An 18,825-nucleotide genomic window follows, 5' to 3' on the forward strand; every position below is an offset into this window, starting at 1 on the left:
GTTGGAGATCCGTGGTTGTCTTCCCATGCTTGGCTAATACATCCGCTACAGCATTACCCTCCCTGAATGTGTGTTGGATCTTGGCACGTGGAGATCCTGGAGCATCGGCCTGCATGCAAAAATGATATGTGAGTATTTTGGTGGAACATTTGATAAGATGTGTAATAGTAGTATAGTACTTGAGAGTCCGTTTCCACTTGTAATGGTCGGAAGTTGCAAATTTGCTAGTAGTAGACCGTGACATAAAGCTAGCTATTCAACTTGTAGAATATCAGTATGTCTCAATTGTTTGGTAAAGCCATACACCCAGGTGCGCCAAAAAATCCTTTTTTTCCCTTCCCAAAGTGTTCCATAGCCTCTAACTAACGCTGTCCAAAAATATATTTAAAAACAAATCAAGCAGTCAAGGTTTAGACTTTAGACCTTTCTAAATTCTAAAATCTTGATTTACGCTCGTCAAACTTGAAACATTCCATGAAACCAGAATTCCAAAGTTGCTCTTACAAAAGTATCATTCAACATGCCTATTTTTAATGTCAAAATACTATTGTTGATTGCTAATTTTATAGTAGTAGTAATTTATTTGTGTCAGCAAGATTTAGAAGAAGGTTCCATATTTACTAATCAGCAGCCTCAGATGTGGACTACTAGAAGGTCCCATTGGTTCTATTAAGAAATTTCGGTGCCAAAATCCATAAATGCTGAACTGAAATTCCAAATCCAAAGTACCCAAGATCGTCTTTAGGCCGCATCACTATTTGACCCACAAATAATTTTCTGTTCTTTGTTATTTTTTTTTTCTTTCAATATTGTTGGATTTTAAGTGATTATGTGAAAATGGGTTCATCAGGAATGGGAAAAGATTCAAACTTTACTGATGAAGAGAGAAAATCTGAAATGGGTATTACTGCAAAGAATGAGAATAGCAATAAGAAGACAAGGAGAAGAAAAAGGTCTTCTATTTTCCCTAGGTTCGCATGTATGAGATTGGATGATGAAGTTTCAGTTGTTGAGACACCTTCTGGTGAATGTAGTTTTGATGTGGAAGCTACTCAAAATGGTCATGCTCCTCCTCCTCCTCATTTAGTTGTCATGGTTAATGGCCTTATTGGCAGGTGACTTTAAAATCTTGTGCTCATTTTCAACATTCATTCTTTATACATTTTTGAGTTATTTCAATGAATATTGAGGATTTATATAGCCGACCTCAACTAGTTTTGGAAAGAGACATACATGGGCAGAACTAGGTAGAGTGTAAATAGATTAAAAATGATATTTTTCGGTTATATCATTATATGTGAGCTGTTGAATCCCCTTGACATGAAGAAAGAATCAAGTATAGTAGTAAAGTGGGTTCAAAATTGCTTTAGGTCATAGGTTCAAATTTCAACTGTGATATCTTAGAATTTTTTTGAATTCCCTTGTATAAATTTCTGGTTCCGCCACAGGAGACATAGTAGTTACTTTTGTTGTTCCTTTTTTTTTCAATAGTTGTTATAGGTTAATCACTTGTAAATCTAGAAATGTATGTGCTGATTTTTGTTGGTAATTTTAGCTGTTGTGTTGTGATTGTATTATATGATGAGAGATCAGTGTGTTTGGCTTTTAATGGTTTGACATCTCTGCTTGTGCAGTGCAGATGATTGGAGATATGCTGCCAAGCAATTTGTGAAGGCCTATTCACGCGATGTCATTGTTCATTGTAAGCTTCTGTTCTTGACTCAATTCCCTGCTTCTATTTTAATTCTATTTTTTGGTCAGACATCTGGTTGATTGAAGTGATATTGTGGCGTTGAATCTCATTACTTTGGAATAGCAGCTTCTGTTCGATCACATTTATATGTATGATTGACCCCCCCAAAAAAAAGAAGAAGAAAGGCAGTCATATTTCTTTTGTCAGTTAGAGTAAATGAATGTTGATGCAAATAAGTGAAATGCCTCTTTTCTTCTTTTCTCGTTTCCCTGCAACTATAGGAGTAACAGATTAGCATCTTTCTAACTCTAACAACAGGGACAAAGTCGACTGATTACATAAGGTAGTCTATAGCTTAATTTGATACTCATGGCAAGATCCACAATGTTGAAGTTGGATATTTCTTTAAATGAAGAAATAACTGATATTATTAGAACTCCTTTTGTTTCTTCAAAGGAAAGTAAATATAGAGGTCCTTGGAGAGAATTGGATAATTTTAGCTTCGGCATTATACTTCCAAAATTTTATTGGTCATTAGTTTCTGAAAACTATCATGACTTCCAAATTTGCGTTGATTTCATGTTTCACAATCTTTATGCATCTATCTGTCAGTTAGAGCTGTATGTTTTCTGTATTAATTCCAACTATTTCCTAATTAATATTCTATTTCCAGGCAGTGACTCTAATTGTTCGACGTTGACATTCGATGGTGTTGACATAATGGGGACAAGACTAGCTGAAGAGGTGTGTATTGAATCAATTTAAATAAAGCCCTGTTCCTCAACACAAACCGCTCTGTCGCTCTCATTTTATCTGACCAACTTATGTTGTGGGAGTCAAGAACAACCATGATATTGGAAACCAAACTAGGTTAAAAATATTCTTCGTCTTCTTTCCTTCAATGAGTTTCATTGTATCTAGGCCATTGTTTCAGTCCAGTTATTATCCTTATCCTTCTTTCAGATCCTTGTTTCAATGTGATTGACTTCTCCGCCTATATAGACCTTAATTCTGCATTGCTGCATACACTTGAAGCTATCGACCAATTCTTTTATCTTCCAAATATTAGCTCTTGCTAACATACATACCTACCCTTGTTTGTTACTCCCTCCGGTCCATAATCAGTGACTTTTTGGCCAAAGCACAACCCTTAAGAAAATACTAACTCCTAGAGGAAAAAAGGTATTTTGACTAAATTTACCCTTAATTAAAATTTGCATATTATTAACTTGACACATTTGGATATGTAAATAAGGGCAAGTTTTAGAAAAATAAAATTAATTCCTTCTTGATTATGTAAAAAGACACTTATTTTGGACCAAAATAAAAGGGCCAAAAAGTCACTTATTATGGAGCGGAGGGAGTATTACTAAGGAATTTTCCCATTTGTTGTACAATATGGGCTTTGGTATTGTATTAGGATGACATCTAAACTGATTCTTATTGTTCAGGTCTAACATGTAAGTTTGCTTATTTGCTAAAGCAAGATTTACTGCAACTTAAATTTACTGACTTTTGCTTTTTGTACTTAATGTCAGGTATTATCTGTTATAAAGCAGCATCCACATCTACAGAAGATTTCTTTTGTTTGTCACTCCCTGGGTGGCCTGGTATCTAGATATGCAATTGCGAAGCTATATGAACAAGGATCTGCAAGAAGAGCTTGTGGAGAAGAGATGGAATGTAGCCTTAATGGTTCCACTGATTCGTGTGTGGAAGAGGTATCGAAAAGAAAAATTGCAGGGTTGGAACCTGTGAACTTTATAACCTGTGCAACACCACATCTCGGTTGTAGGGGGCACAAACAGGTAACTAGAAGCTTTTTACTCAATCCCCGTCACTTTATTGATCTTCTGTTAAATTCTGATATTATGAGAACTTTGCAATTTTCAGTAAAATACACTGTTAGATAACAGGTCCTTAGCAGCTCAACCCCAACCCAGCCTAAAAAAAGTTAAAAGGAAAAGGAAGAGGAAAAAAAAAATAATTGGGGCAGAGAAAGATAATTCTTCCAAATGAGCTCTGACTTACACTACTAACGAGGAAATTTACCACCAAAAATGCATTCTAGGTTCTCTCGGGGTAGACTTCAAAGAAGATTTTCATTATCATGCATACTGCTTATTCAGACATTCTCTCTTGAGATTAAACTAACTCACGAATGTCTATGACTTTAAGTGGACAGTCCACTCATCTGGAAAAAATGTTATGCAAACTCGTCTAACATGAACATTATTGCATTTTAGCTGCATCAATACTTACGCTTCTTGAAGTTTCATTGAAATCTTGTATGGTTTTGAATATTTTGGTCTAGTTTCATTTTGAAATTTCCTTATCATATAAGTGCACGGTAGTTAGTAGCATGAGTCATCAAGCATCCCAAATAACTATGTTGCTTTAGTTTCATTCTGCTTCTTTCATGTCAATACTTATTACTTATTTCCAAAACGGAGTGGGTGGGGGGGGGGGGGGGGGTTTGGGGACAGGACAACCAACTTCTAACATCTCTTAAAAATATTATAGGCTCCAGCATTCTGTGGGTTATACACACTTGAAAAAGTTGCATCGAGTTCCTCATGGTTACTTGGAAGAAGTGGAAGGCATCTCTTTCTGAAAGATTGTGATGAAGGGAAACCTCCTCTTCTTCTTCGAATGGCCAGTGATTCTGAAGATCTGCCATTTATGTGAGTGATCATTAACTAACTTCAAAACTTTAAGTAAATGTATTATATCTAACTTCAAAACTTTAAGTAAATGTATTATATCTAACTTCAAAACTTTAAGTAAATGTATTATATCTAACTTCTCCTTGCAGATCTGCTTTGCAGTCATTTAAGCGTCGTGTGGCCTACGCAAATACAAGTTTTGACTGTATCCTCCTGAACCTCGTCATTCTCCGTTTCCTCTTCTCTTTCTTATTTCTTTAATCTTCAGTGTATTATATATCTAGAATCAGGTGTCCATGACTTGATTCCATGATGAGATAATTCAACAGTGGGTAAGTACTTATGCTGATAAGTGTAACCCTAATCCCATCAGTTGACTAATTCCCGTAATGCAAAAACCTTGACACTTGTATAGATCTTGTTGGGTGGAGTACATCATCTTTGCGGCGCAGAAATGAGCTTCCAAAGGTAAAGTTATATGACATTTGAGTTTTAGTAGCAAAAGCTTGCATCACACAACTAATACTTCTCTTTTCAGCGTCGAAACTTGAAAAAAGGGGATAAATACCCACATATTGTAAATGTAGATGAGGCAACAAGTGTTAGTAATCAAGAAGAAACACCTACTGAGGCCAAAATAAATGGACGCAAGTCTAACGAAATGGAAGGTCAGTGTCTTTTTTTTTCTTTTTATGATATGAGGAGCAATTTTAAGTATGTTAGCCTTCACTTTCGGAAACTCATACCTTCATTATCCTAACATGGGGGGTGTATGGCCATTGATTCTGCATATTAGTTGCATCTTCGATGTATACGGTCTTCTAGTGCTTTTTTAAGAAAGTCTAAACTCAAACGCATCAAACTAGTGCCAGCTAATTGAAAAGAGAGCATGGGACTACTTCACACACTAATTCCTGTATTTTACATATAATCCCACCTTCGGACTTCAGCTACTTGTCTCAACTGTATAAACGGTAGAATTTACCACTTCCTTTAAGTAACTAGGGAATCTCAATGCACATCACATGGTTTTTCCGCTTTCAGCGTTTTTATGATTAGCTTGATCATCCTTTTTTATTGTTTACCTTTTCTTCATGGTTAACTGCTGCAGAGGCAATGATCAGAGGTTTAACAAGGTTGAGCTGGGAACGAGTTGATGTTAGCTTCAAAGGAAGTAAACAAAGATACTTTGCACACACAACAATTCAGGCACGTATTTGTTCTGTCTTGAACATACTATGAGGAGTTTCTACTTACGATGTTTCTTCATGATAAATCATCATGCATTTTCACTATATACCATTCTCTTATGACCTAGGCAAATTCATTTTTCATACCTATTTACTCAGGGATTTTTGTTTCATGTTTACGTGTTTGCATTCACTTATTTATCTTGATGCTTTTGCTTCTTTTCTTTTTTTCCCCGGAAAGCTCATAAAAAATCCACCTTTCTCTCATATTTTGGTATAAATCAAGATATGATCATAAATTTGCATGGGGTGATTGATGGATTGTTAAAGCATACTATAGTAATGTAGACAATAATGAAGGTGACAAAGAACGGAAAATTAGATTTAAACGGGTAACTAGGGTTATAATCTGTCAAGGACACTACAACAAATTATGTGTCAATCCCGAGCTAGTTGGGGCATATGAATCTTCACTATCCATTTTGTTTCATTTGAACCAAAGGTCTTAACTGATCCCAAAAAGAAATCTACAGAAATCATGGTCATCTTGAACTATTTGTTTTCAACAAACAGAAGTAAATTTGGTAGTTTTGTGATTTTCTTTCTTGAGGTTCTTCAAATCAAAACTCTACGTTAATATGACGAGAAACAGAGAAGAGAGGAGGGGGTCTAAGAAAGAAAATATCGGTCTTTATGGAAAGTATAGTACATCAAGCGTCCTGCTTTTAGATGTATATCCCAAGCATTAGGACTGTCGAGTTCTCAAGTCACACATAGATCCATTGCCTTTTATCTCTGAACTTACAAAAACTCCGCCTTTTGTCTTGAAGTCTTTCACCTAAAAAAAGTGCTGCATTTTAGGCCAAAGATTTTTCGTTTGGTCCTGTCTTTTGTGCTTCGTTTCGCAGGAAGGTTATCTACAGTAGCAAGTCTTTTAATTTCCTTTGTTCTGCAATTTCAGGTAACGAATTATTGCTTTAATTCTGATGGAGCAGATGTTATACAACACATGATCGACAATTTTGCTGTATAGAAGTAGGGAAGTTGCTGTATTTAAAACACCATATTGGGTGGAGGCCTGTGTAATTTACAGAGCCTGCTGCATAAATTGTAGAGGGATACATGCATATGAATTCGATATATAGAGATGATACGTCAAAGTTCAAGTTAGGTGTATCATTGTTATAGAACAACAACAACAACAAACCCAGTGTAATCTCACAAGTGGGGTTTGGGGAGGATAGTGTGTATGCAAATGGAAAGGGAGAGGGATTGTTTCCAATAAACCTTCGGTTCAATGAAAGATGAAAAAAAGATCATTGTTATTAGAGCATATAGAGCAAATTATTTGTATAGTTTTTGGGCTCCAATTTGGACATGTAGTTCATGCAGTTACCTCTCTTCAAATGTAATGATAATGTGTACTTCCTCTATTCAATATAAATAAATGATGTGATTCAAAGAATGAGGGTTGACTTCTTTATCTTCACTTTGATCTTGGACATTGATTGTTAAAAGTACAATATTTCATTCCTTTAAAAAGTATTTAAAAGACAGCTATATATTTTAGACGAACGGGATCCTTGGCGTAACTGATAAAGTTGCTGCATACATCCTTGACTATATAGTTCGAGTCGTGGAAACAGCCTCTTGCGGTGCAAGGTAAAACTGCACACAATGGACCCTTGTGGTCCGACCCTTTCCCCAACTCTGCGCATAGCAGGAGTTTAGTGCACCGAGCTGGCCTATATATTTTAGATGTTGAATTCTCTTAATTATCGTTTTTCTTTTTCTTGAATCCATTTTGCGAAATTCTGCCTCCACTGCTACGGCATTACCCCATCTCCCAAATTGAAAAACAAAAATAGAGGAAAGAAAGGTCCTTTAATTGAAGTGTAGGTTAATGCAAGTCCAGTTTGGCCAAGTCCAACAGTAGCAAAAAAGCTGATAATAAAGCAGGTAACCTAAAATCAGGTTCAGGTAAGATTTGGTCCCTACTTGCTGACTACTGTCCTTAATGCATGATGTACTACGCACATAAGCAGCTCAGTTTTTCACTCACCTGCTTTTCAAAAATTTATTTACTGCTGGTCCTTTCCTCCTGCCAAAATAATAACTGAGACTTTTTGTTAACAAAACCAGTTACTCCTATTAGTATTTCATTTGCAAATATACGTGGGGCGCATGTTTTATTTGGTGAAAGTTTCTCTGAAATTTACGAAGTTCCTAATTGGGTAATAGAAAGCAGAAAAACAATTCTAAGACCAGCCATATATGTAACACTTTACAGCTATTATAACCTACAAAGACAAACCTTTGCGTGCTCAAACTAAAGCCAACTGTTCACTGTAATATGTGACATACAGTGTTTTAAAGAGAGTGAGTAGTAGTTTTGTATGTCAAAATATGATTGCTCTTATCTGCCACTTTCATTATTATCACTTTGAAAACTGAGTTGCTTCTTCGCTTGCCTTACATGATCTTTTGATCAAACAGTAGGTTTTCAAGATTTGCCACTTATTCTTCTTTATTGTCAATAATACAGTGCAATGTCTAGTAGTACAATTTAAAGTTGAAAAATTGAACCGGATGTTATTTACCTAAAAGTTTAATAGCAACAACAATAGCCCAATATGATTTCACAAGTGGGATCTGGGAAGGATAATGTGTACGCAAATCTTATCTCTACCCTGAAAATAAAGAGGTTGTTTTCAATAGACCCTCGGCTCAAGAAGCTAAAAAGAACTAAAAGTTCAATAGCAAATTAAACTACACAAATTACTGTTGAGCAGAGAAAAAAGGTCTTGCGAAAAGAACATTAAAAGCGAAAGAAGCAAGAAGGTCGATCTCTTCCAAGTATAAGAGAGAAATTATTTCTGATAGGCCCTTCGCTTATTAAAAGTACTTATTAAAAATAAGTAATGTTATTATTCTTGTACCTCTTCCTATAAGAAGGTATTTGTCCACGAAATGAAAATATTCCAAATCTTTTATTTTTTACTTTGAAGAGTTTGACTTGGCAAAATGTGATTGAGGGTGTGATATGACCAAGTATAGTACGAAATAAAGTTGAGTAGTAGTAGCATCATACAACAGTTTTTGCGTGGATTTGGAGGTAACCTTTCTCATCATATTCAGGGCTCGTGCAGATTCCACCATTGCCTAAATAACACCCTATATGCACCTACTTTCCTAAAATCCTTATCTTTCTTGGAAATTAAATACTACTAGTTCAAGAAACAGTAAAAAAATAAAAATAAAGACAGAGTGATATAACGTGTTAAAGTTGAATTGCTCAAAAACTAAACAAACCAAAACAGTAACAAGAGGGGGGGGGGGGGGTGGAGGGGGTGATATTTACAAATGAGAGGGGGACAAAGTGAGTGAGAATGAAAGAAAATGAAAGACCATATACTATACCAGTGAATTCACTTGTCCCCTTGTGGAAAAAGCTTTTCTTATTACCTGCCCTCCTCTTTTTTATGACTGCTCAAATCCATTATTGTTCTATTAACTGTATTATTATTATTATTATTATTATTATTATTATTATTATTATTATTGTTTCTACCCTTTCTCCTCCTTCATTTTTTGTAACAACTTCTTCAGTCTTAATTACCTCTATTTCTCTGCCACCAAAACAATTCTTGGAATTTCTGAAAGGCTCTTAATACGAGGTTTTAGGTCATTCCCTTTTCAGGGATTTTCCTCTACTTCTTTTTTAATAGTACCATTTTCCATCAGTGTACTAGTAAAAAGAATGTGTTTTCTCTTCTCTTCTTAAGCATTATGGGATTGAGTTTTCATTCATTCTTTCATCAACTTTTGTCAATTATTCTCACTTTCTCATCTTAAGATACCAAAACCTACACTCTCTTATCCAATGGCATGCTCTCAGCTTTTTGTATTTTGCCATAGAAATTTGCAGACAATCGTCTTTTTACTACTTCTATTCATTTCAGGCTTGACACATGTTAAATTCATGGCTGAAGGTAAGATGGTCATTCCTAGATTTTGTTCAAGATTTTAAATCTTTTACATTCAGGATCTTTACACAAATAGCTGGTTATATTCATTATTAACTTTTCCTAGCTGGTATACACTGATTATTTATACATATTTTATATATTCAGTGGCTGTTTTAAGTTTTAGCGGTTGAGTGGACGCCTGTTTCGGTTAATTCTTTCTATACATTCTGTTAGTCACAATTCTATAAAGAAACTAAGAATTCTAAATGAGAATTTCTCCATCTTTAATCATTTTGCAGGTAGGACAATTCTCAAGCTGCAAACTGGGATTAATCAGGTAAGTTCTTGATCCAAAAAGCCTGGGTTTTCTTTTCACTTTGAATAGGGGAATTGATGAGAAATTGTGGTCATATTTGTAAAAAAAACAGAGGAAAAATGAAGAGAAGATGTTAAAGGTGAGATCTTTAATAGGTTCAATGCCACCAAGATGTGAAGGAAGATGTAGAAAGTGTGGACCATGTGAAGCAGTTCAAGTCCCAATTGTGCCAAACCTCAAACACCAGCAATTAAGAAGCCATCAGTTTAATGCATTCCCTAAATTCTTAGCATATTCAAGAGGTGATGGTATCTCCAATTACAAACCTATGTGTTGGAAATGTAAATGTGGCAACTTTATCCTCAATCCTTGACATAGCTAGCAAAAGAATAGATCCTCTTTTTTTTTTTTTTTTTTTTTGTGTATGGAGAAAATAAGTTTCTCTTGAACTGTCTATATACATAAATATCAGTTAGCTAGTTTCTGCAGAATGAAGATTGCTCATAATGCATAGGATTTTGTATATCTTCTTACTACTGTTGTAGCACTTTCTTTTCCTTCTGATACAAAAAACTTTTAATTTAGGAAGTGAGTGAGCTAATCCTGAGATAAAATAAATTGTGGTATAATTGATGTCGGCTAACTAATTCCGGCGGGATTGTAGTGTAATAATTAATTATGGTTATAACTACAAGCAAACGACCCCTAAGAGTGCAGTTTAGGATTGCTCTAGTGTAGTAGTGTGATGTGAGTGTGACGACAGTAAGTAAGAGGGGGATTTGGTTTAAAAAAGCAAAGGAGAGTGGGGCGGGTGATGAGGCATGTCAGCTGCACAGGTAGGGGAGAGGGGACCTGTGTTTCGTATCTTGCAGGATTTTTTGTGTATCTCTAAAGCAAAGAGGGGTTGGGTTGGTTTTCTTTCCCTACACCAATGGGCCTCGATTCTCTAAATCCCTATGGAAGGAAAGGCCACACTGCACACTCTCCTTTGCTGCATGTGTCTCTCTGCCCACCCTCCTTTGTCCTATGTATTACTATCATTAGTATTTATTTTTTTGTATAATTTTTGTCTTGAAAATAATAATAATGTATAAGTATGTTTTATACCGTGTACAACACTTATTATTTTTTAAATTTCTACTACTACTACTACGTGTTCCTTAATTCATAAACTATCTGTTTCTCCTTTGAATCAACATGAAGTATCAGCTAACTTCCTTTCTTATGTGTGTGTAAAAGCCAGAAATCTGGTATATGAGGAAATGTGCAATTCACAAATTTCTTACCATAAAAACACGAAAATATACTTGAATGATGTGGAAGTGCACAAACATCGATTCTTAGGGCTGCTATTTAGGGCTAGTACTTATTGTGTCCCTAAAAATTAAAATTCAGTACATATTGGCTAATTCGTAATTAACTCCCTTTTCGCGTGGGAGGGTGTTTGGCTAAGCTTATAAGCTGGTCAAACTGGCTTATAAGTACTTTTTGGCTTATCTACGCGTTTGGTAAAATTAAAAGTGCTTATAAGCCAAAAGCCATAAGTTGGTCTCCCCCAACTTATCAAATTTCAGCTTATAAGCACTTTAGGATTGACTAAAATATTTACTATTCTATCACTAAAATACTTCTTTGTAGAACAAAACTCTTCGTATACCCAGTTCTTCAGCTGTTTATTATTAATTTCAGCACTCTTATCCAAAAACGTAACTGCTTATTTTTTAAATCAGTTTCAGCACTTAAAAGTACTTTTCAGCACCTAATGCTTATCAGCTAATCTAGATCAGCTAAGCCAAACGGGCTCCTACTGTCATGTCTACTTGAGCGACTCTGTTTAGTTTGTCTATGAACTGACGGGCCATTTAGTCCAGGTTAGATTCTGATTTTAACGCAAATAGCGGGCCAGATTTACTGTTTACTTTTTCTAACCGGTATACATAATGTATATACTAATTATACACATACAATACATGAATTATACGTATATTATATATTCTTCGACTATTTTTAGAGTAACTGATTAGGTGGACGGCTATTTAGGTTTATTCTTCAATTAATTAGGAATATTGTTGCTCATCAACAGAAGCCCAGAAATAAAAAGGGTTGGGCCCAGGACCGAAAATACGTTTCATCTTCAGTCTTCGCTATTGCAACTGTTTCAATTTTGTAGGAGGACTAAAATTCCAAATTTGAGTAAATTTGAAGTTAAAAATGCCAACAAATGAAGAGAAAAATGATGGGCATATTTCACATGGAGTTAAGGCTCTCTCACATCAATAACTTATACTGAGAGGCCCCTTTCTTTCTGCTTCCACAGTTCCAGCCCAGAGCCCACCTGTGTGCCTCTGCTCTTGTTCCCTGGGGCATCTTATACATCAAATATTAGATTAACTGTTGATTTATATGATTGTCTCCAATATATTGTGTAAGAGAAGAGTTTATAAAGATCTCATGTCATTTTGCTTATTGGTTTAAGAGTTTAATTCAGTGTCAACATTTGTTAAATTTATACTCACACTTGTTAAAGCTCATTCTTTGCAATTATTTTAATGTGTTAACCCCTAACAAATTATACGTACCACGAGCTCTCTATTTTGCTCATGGTGACTCGAATCCATAATCTCAGGGTCAGGGTCGAAGGTGGAGGATATTTACTAATTAAGCAACCATGTCTTGTCGAATTATATGTATTTGATCGTTAAGAAGTGTTGAATTATATGTTGTTCCACTAGCTTTGGAAGAGGTTATGAAGATTTTGTATGATATCGCTCACCGTTTTACGATTTTAGTTTAAGTTGTCAGATTTTTAAAATTACTCAAGTAAACTTCAGAAATTGATCAAAATAATTTGTTCTAACAACAAGTTCATTACTCTAATCTCTGTCGCATTACATTAGAAATCTACAACTTAGATAATCGAATAACCTTTTATTTGACTGTAAACTCTTTCTTAAATATTTAGTTGTAAATTTCTGCTCTTTATATATAGTTTCTCAAAGCTGAATCACAATGATGTTTAGAACACGCGTACTTCTTACCGTCACTCTTTAGTATAATGAGATTCTTTTGGAAAGAAAAAGCATTAAGAGTGAAAATGATTCTAAAAATTAGTAGTACTAAATATAGGGGCTCAACAGTCAATGTATCTTTGACTCAATTGCTGGACCTCATTAAATTCCTCCCACCGACACAATCCACATAACTTTAAAATACCAACACAAATGCACCACATGTACCTAATTGTGATTTCCAAATAAAGTGGCTTTTTCTTCTCACAAGTCACACCTCATCTCTACAACTTGACACTCGCCAGTTGCTTTACTCTACTGGTAAGTTCAAATAGTATACTTATACTAATTTGTTTTTATCCTAACACACAGATTGTATTTTTTTTTTAACTACAAATTGGTAAAACATGGAGGAATAGCAGTGTTGTGAATAGTGAACATGTTGAAGCAATCATCAAGTAGGAATCTGAGGACAAAAGGGTTTAAACTAAAGCATGTTTTTCAAGCATTTGTACTGCTTTTGATCTGCTTCTGGTTGATTTACCAAGTAAAGAAATCTTACAGCAGGAGCAAACTGGGGTTAGTGGAGAATTTGGAAGAAAAATCAGTTGAAGAACAAGAAGTGTTGAAGTTGAAGTTAGGGAGAAAGGATCTGAATCCTTTGCTGTTAGATGAGTTAGCTGCTGAGTTTCAGAAAACCCCAGATGAAGATCTTGAACAGGAAGAAGATGAGGGGAAAAACCAAGACAACGAAGGAGAAATAGCTAGTAATGATGGAGATGATGGAGTTGGAGAGCATGAACCATTGGAAGAAATAATACTTAGATGAAGATGATAAAGATGCAAGAAGAAGGAGGGATGCAGTCTAAAAAGCTGTAGTGTCAAAAGGAAATGCACAGCAGCATAGGCAATTTAACTAGTGCATGCTATAGTATAACTTGCTGTTTTTTCCAAAATCCAGTAGTATAAGATACTATCAGATTAGAGAAAAATGTTTTTGTTAAGAGTATTTTTAAGGATTTCAACCTAAAACATGGAGAATGCGAGGATTGCTTATATGTAATTGTAATTGTATTTAGGTACGTAGATGGATTAATTTTGGACGAATCCTAGTTCTTACTGGCGTTATAATGATCTGTAGGAGAGGTGCATATATTCTATCAATGGTTTTCTACAAATATTTGCTTTCTACAAAGCTGTGTAGTTGTGACAGTATGATGTTTTGCCCAGATTCAAGCATTCAAACAGCATATTATCGAAATAGACAGACAACTGCTTTTACTTTCTGCTTATTTCAATCCATAAACAAGTTTCTGCACTGTAAATATGAATCATTCAGTAAAAGATTTCACTGGTGAAAAGCATAAACTATCGCCAGGTATACTACGAGATAAAGTTGATAATCAACCAAAGAGAAAAGTTATACAGAAACGAGGATGGACCATGTAAATAATATAGTAGTAGAAAAAAGTTTTTTGACATTCCATGTTTTGAAAAATATTCCAAAAAATCCGTAGACAAAGTCTAGACACACGAAATCCGTCGCATTGCTCCAAAAGCCAATCAGAAGAAAAGCTGGCATTGAGAAATACAATGAGAAAATTGAGGCCAAGAAGTTTAATGAAAGATTCTTTCATAGCCAACCAGAAAAGCATGTTCCGCCACCTAAAACTCTGCCTTAAATTACAGCAGCAAAGGCATAGGCCAAAAGGGATAACGTCCGAAAAATCTGCTTCAAACCACTGCTATTGATTCACTTTTATGGACTCTTAGTTTTAATCTGTTGGTGTGCATTCCACTGCAACGACATCCACACTATAGATGTGCCTGAGAGAAAATGGAACTCCATAAGACAGTCAAAAGTGGTGTATGACTTGGAGTAATTGCAAAGAAAGGAAAGAAAGTGCTGATGCAGAAAGATAATGCCACTGATGCAGCTCTTCTTTTGAGTAACATCCACATTATCAGAACTTTCTTATTATAGTGAACCACAAACATAGGCTAGAAGTTCAGAAGTTGACAACTAATTGAACCCTTCATTAGAAACATTATAAAGATTTGCTTCATCATCTCCTTCTTTTTAAAAGTAACTAACATCTTTAGGTAGTAAATTGGGCTTAAACAGCCAGTACTCCATCCAAAAGATAGGTTTTAATGCATAAGAAGAGCAAGTTGCAGGAGTTCAATTAGGGCAATTAAAAAGTTCACAAGGAAGAAACACGAGAAGTTTGACAGATTTTTTTTCAGACAAGTTAGGAACACAAGCAGGTCTTCAAATCATTAAGATGGGGATGCAGTGACCATGTTAATAGATGCTACACAGAAACTCTAAATCACATGGTACTTGGTGAATTAAGGATGAATCACAGGTTATATCATTTGAAAGCAGTTCTTGCATTTTGAAAGCACTAGTTAAGTAATCCAATTTTCACTTCCACCGTTTTAAAAGCAGATCAAAGCTAGTGATGAAGGGGAAACACGGAAAAACATTACAAGATCTAGTAGCACTCATAAAAATAAAAACTCTTGGAGGAACAGTACCTGCAAATATACCAACAGTAACCAGATTTTTTATTTCCATTGTCTGATAGATCAAGAACTCTGTCAAGAAATGACCGAAGGCATAGACGAATGATAACAAGGTTGCCAAATACAAAGGCCTGTCATGAAGGTTAAATGCACAAAGATAGCAAAGAGTGCAGGTTAGAAGAGTCCACACTCCAAATGTCCTCCCATGAACTTCTGACACTGCATATGATAAATAAAAAAGGAAAGTTTTCAGTAGAGACATATCAGATTTAGGACAAGACCTTGAAAAGAACCAAGTTGACACATTAAATTACAGGACTTTGGAATACTAGAAAAAGAAAAGAGCCATGTAGTGCATGGTTATTCCAATGCAGTCACAAGTAAAACCTCATCGCTAGTCAAGCTTAAGATACATGTATAGAGTTGAGCTTAAAAAGTCAATGTTCTTAAAAGTTATTCATGAAGTTGAGCACCAAACGTAATTAATCAAATGTGTTACTACTGACTGCAGTACCAGTAACTTCTTTTGATCGGTGAATGCACTACCAGTAACTTAAGGTTCTATTTTCATGACAAAAGCTACTCCATACATTAACAAGTTGTAATCACCAAATTCCCACATTGCCATCCCACATCATTCCCAATAAATTCAAGCCAGACAGGAAACATAATAGTGTCACACTTACTGGACAATACATAGTATTTATAGGTGCATTGGAGCGAAACAAGTAGTGCCAACAACACTATTGCAATCTATCAAGATGAACAAATTCTCAAATTTAATCAACTCCAGCTGAGTTGCAAAATATCACAAAATAACCCAAATGGGATGACATGAAGATATGTAACTTGCACAGACGAAACGAGAACTTTTTAAGAATTCTTTTGAGCTGCAATTGTTGGATAAATACTTATTTTATGAAAGGATAGCACTATGTGGAGAGTTTGGAGGTACCTATAATACACATTTGTGACAGTACAAAAATCTGATAAAGGGAGCAGTTTTACCTTTTTAAATAGACATGCAGAATTACAAGTCAATGTTAAGAGACATATAAAAGAAGTGCTACAAATACTGCAAGAGATAATTATATTTTCATAGGTTCCTAACTTTAAGAGCTAAATCCAAGCCACAGAAGCTTCTGACAATCAACTTCTCTTAAACAAATTATGCTAACAGATTTCCAAATAAGGTATCAGAAATGATTCTTGTGCAATTCCTTATCAAAAAGAAAACTGATTCTTTCCCAGTTCTACGCAATGTTAGTGCTCAAGTAGAAATAATTAGCCTCTTTTGGGAAAACCTTATTATCCTCATACTTCATTCAAATCGGTAGATTGAAAAATCTGAGCACCTGGTGATATCACATTCTCACATCATGAATTACCGAGTGTAGATCTGTAGGTATGATCAAAGGCGGATCCAGGATTTAAACTCTACGGGTTCAAGTTTTAAGGTTTTTAGAATTGACCCATTATATTTATTATGTTATGGGTTCATTACTACTATTTTTGTAATTTTAATGAATTTTTGTACATAAATTTTTACTCTGCGTAAAATTATGGGTTCAATTGAATCCATAACTAGCACACTACATCCGCCCCTGGGTATGATTATTTTTACCGTTTCAACTGACTTTGTTTAAGTGTAGGAATTGTCTTGTTTTAAAACTGACTAGTTAAATGGTAAACGCCTTTTTGTTTGCAATAGGATATCCATAAATAGGTTAAATTTTTATTAGTTTATAATTATTGTATCAACATGTTGAATAGATTGATCTAGTAACCAGTTATAAGGAGGTATTATAAATCACAATGTAATGCCATCTAAAATGCACAAATATTCCATCCTTAACAAGGAGAAGAGCTCAATCTGATTCTTGAAATCGTTCTCTTTACTAGCATCCACATTTTGTTTTTAATCAGTCATATGTGGATTTCAAATAATAGTCACTAAACCGAGAGCACTAAAGCAAAAATCTGGTTATACTTATCCGAATAGGAGAATTCATTATAGTCTTAAATCAAGAGAATGTGAAATGTGGACTTAGTAATCCTTGGATGTAAAGAATGCGAAAAATTTAAGCTAGTTTAATAAGTACCTGGTAAGCAACAAAAGTGCATTGGATCCACAGATTTCAAACCCATAAATCCAATCAAATCTATTGCCTATAAAATCATGCCAAACACATCAAAGTCAAAAGCCAAGTCTTAAGCCCCATTGACATAATGTATTATTTCTTTTACTCATTATTATCAATTTATCACCATTTCAACCCTATGGAGTAGCAAATCAATCCAACAGTACATTGTCCCTTATTCCTTTTACCAATCAAAATGAAATGCGTCTGGTCTAGGGGCAGATCCAAAGTATCAACAGTGCATGTCTCAAAACCCACCACCTTCACTTTACCGGTACCTGTGCTGGTGGGAGGTAGCAGGTACCTGGTGGTATAGTCGAGGTGCGTGCAAGTTAGCCCCAACATCGCCATCATAAAAAAAAGTCTCTGCATGTGTCCGTGTCTGTGTTGACAGTGTGCACGAGCTTACACTGAGTATTGTAGCTCGGATTCGAATATAATTCATACTAAATTTGCATCTACAACCACGAAGTAGTAATAGCTTAAAATTATGATATCAGTCTGATCCTTATATGATTTTAATTAGACAAAGCTGCCATAAGTTGCTATATGTAATCATCCTAGGTGATGGAATAAAATTACCAAAAAGGACAATATTTGAGTGACAAATCACAGAACACAAGGCGAAAGTGAGGGGATTTGATGTGTACTGGAATAATATTGGATTGCTTCCTATTACAGATTCAAATCAGATCGCGAGAATTAGACAAAAGCCAAAATGTGCGTGCAATGCTCGTTCTCCAACGGCGAAATGTAGAACACGAAGCGTGATCTAAGTCAAAAGTGAGTGTAAAACTTACTGGTCGTTTTGGAGAAAACAGCGAGACGAAGAGCCCAAATGTCGAAGAAACCGAACCATACCGATGCAAGGCGAAGTGTGCCCACTAGCATCAACCACCATCCTAACAGCTTCATCTCTCTCACTTTCTCTCTCTCTCACACAGACACACACTTACTTTTTCTGTTTTCTCCCTCTGTTTCCATTTTTCAACCACTAAATAGTAAGGGCCCGATAAACAAGCCCATTGACCCAAATGAACTCATTTTGGCCCATAAGTCTCTATTCTCTTGCACCAATACACAAAAAATATGTACTTTGTACACACTGATTGTGTATGTATATATATATATATATATATATATATATATATATATATATATATATATAAAAAAATTATATATTTTTTTCGACTATTTATTTTATATATAATTTTTCCCTTTTAATTTGAATAAAAGAAAGTCTTATGTATTATTTTATGGATGTTTCATGAAAATGGACACATAATTAAAATGATATTTGTAATGGAAAAGCTA

The 18,825-nt window shown here is 35.0% G+C and overlaps 3 protein-coding genes across 3 annotated transcripts; 2 read left to right on the top strand and 1 right to left on the bottom strand.

Moving 5' to 3' along the window:
- The first annotated feature begins 284 nt into the window (after positions 1–284).
- Positions 285–7,014, top strand: LOC109242153 (putative lipase ROG1). Its single transcript, XM_019408987.1, has 11 exons — positions 285–310; positions 851–1,115; positions 1,635–1,702; positions 2,367–2,437; positions 3,232–3,501; positions 4,217–4,377; positions 4,509–4,564; positions 4,775–4,827; positions 4,898–5,027; positions 5,471–5,568; positions 6,511–7,014. Exons 2-11 carry the CDS (start codon positions 853–855, stop codon positions 6,580–6,582), a joined length of 1,242 nt encoding a protein of 413 aa, XP_019264532.1. The 5' UTR covers positions 285–310; positions 851–852; the 3' UTR covers positions 6,583–7,014.
- A 2,116-nt stretch (positions 7,015–9,130) lies between these two features.
- On the top strand, positions 9,131–10,324 carry LOC109242146 (EPIDERMAL PATTERNING FACTOR-like protein 2). Its single transcript, XM_019408980.1, has 3 exons — positions 9,131–9,541; positions 9,817–9,854; positions 9,946–10,324. Exons 1-3 carry the CDS (start codon positions 9,433–9,435, stop codon positions 10,204–10,206), a joined length of 408 nt encoding a protein of 135 aa, XP_019264525.1. The 5' UTR covers positions 9,131–9,432; the 3' UTR covers positions 10,207–10,324.
- A 3,956-nt stretch (positions 10,325–14,280) lies between these two features.
- On the bottom strand, positions 14,281–18,491 carry LOC109242154 (ergosterol biosynthetic protein 28). Its single transcript, XM_019408988.1, has 3 exons — positions 18,312–18,491; positions 15,383–15,589; positions 14,281–14,668 (listed from the first exon to the last, which is right to left on the bottom strand). The coding sequence occupies exons 1-3, from the start codon at positions 18,424–18,426 to the stop codon at positions 14,601–14,603; spliced, it is 390 nt and encodes a 129-aa protein (XP_019264533.1). The 5' UTR covers positions 18,427–18,491; the 3' UTR covers positions 14,281–14,600.
- Between the last annotated feature and the right edge of the window lie 334 nt (positions 18,492–18,825).

The sequence above is a fragment of the Nicotiana attenuata genome, unplaced genomic scaffold (assembly GCF_001879085.1).
Source record: "Nicotiana attenuata strain UT unplaced genomic scaffold, NIATTr2, whole genome shotgun sequence".
NCBI classification, from domain to species: domain Eukaryota; kingdom Viridiplantae; phylum Streptophyta; class Magnoliopsida; order Solanales; family Solanaceae; genus Nicotiana; species Nicotiana attenuata.

Bases quoted from the DNA above. Each gene is read 5' to 3' on its own strand.
- LOC109242153 (XM_019408987.1), top strand. From the start codon at position 853: ATGGGAAAAGATTCAAACTTTACTGATGAAGAGAGAAAATCTGAAATG. The intron at 4,378-4,508 runs GTGAGTGATCAT...TTCTCCTTGCAG, and splicing joins TCTGAAGATCTGCCATTTAT to ATCTGCTTTGCAGTCATTTA. The intron at 5,569-6,510 runs GCACGTATTTGT...CTGCAATTTCAG, and splicing joins TTGCACACACAACAATTCAG to GTAACGAATTATTGCTTTAA.
- LOC109242146 (XM_019408980.1), top strand. From the start codon at position 9,433: ATGGCATGCTCTCAGCTTTTTGTATTTTGCCATAGAAATTTGCAGACA. The intron at 9,542-9,816 runs GTAAGATGGTCA...ATCATTTTGCAG, and splicing joins TGTTAAATTCATGGCTGAAG to GTAGGACAATTCTCAAGCTG. The intron at 9,855-9,945 runs GTAAGTTCTTGA...TAAAAAAAACAG, and splicing joins TGCAAACTGGGATTAATCAG to AGGAAAAATGAAGAGAAGAT.
- LOC109242154 (XM_019408988.1), bottom strand. From the start codon at position 18,426: ATGAAGCTGTTAGGATGGTGGTTGATGCTAGTGGGCACACTTCGCCTT. The intron at 15,590-18,311 runs GTAAGTTTTACA...TATCATATGCAG, and splicing joins TGTTTTCTCCAAAACGACCA to TGTCAGAAGTTCATGGGAGG. The intron at 14,669-15,382 runs GTACTGTTCCTC...ATTTTCTCTCAG, and splicing joins TACTGTTGGTATATTTGCAG to GCACATCTATAGTGTGGATG.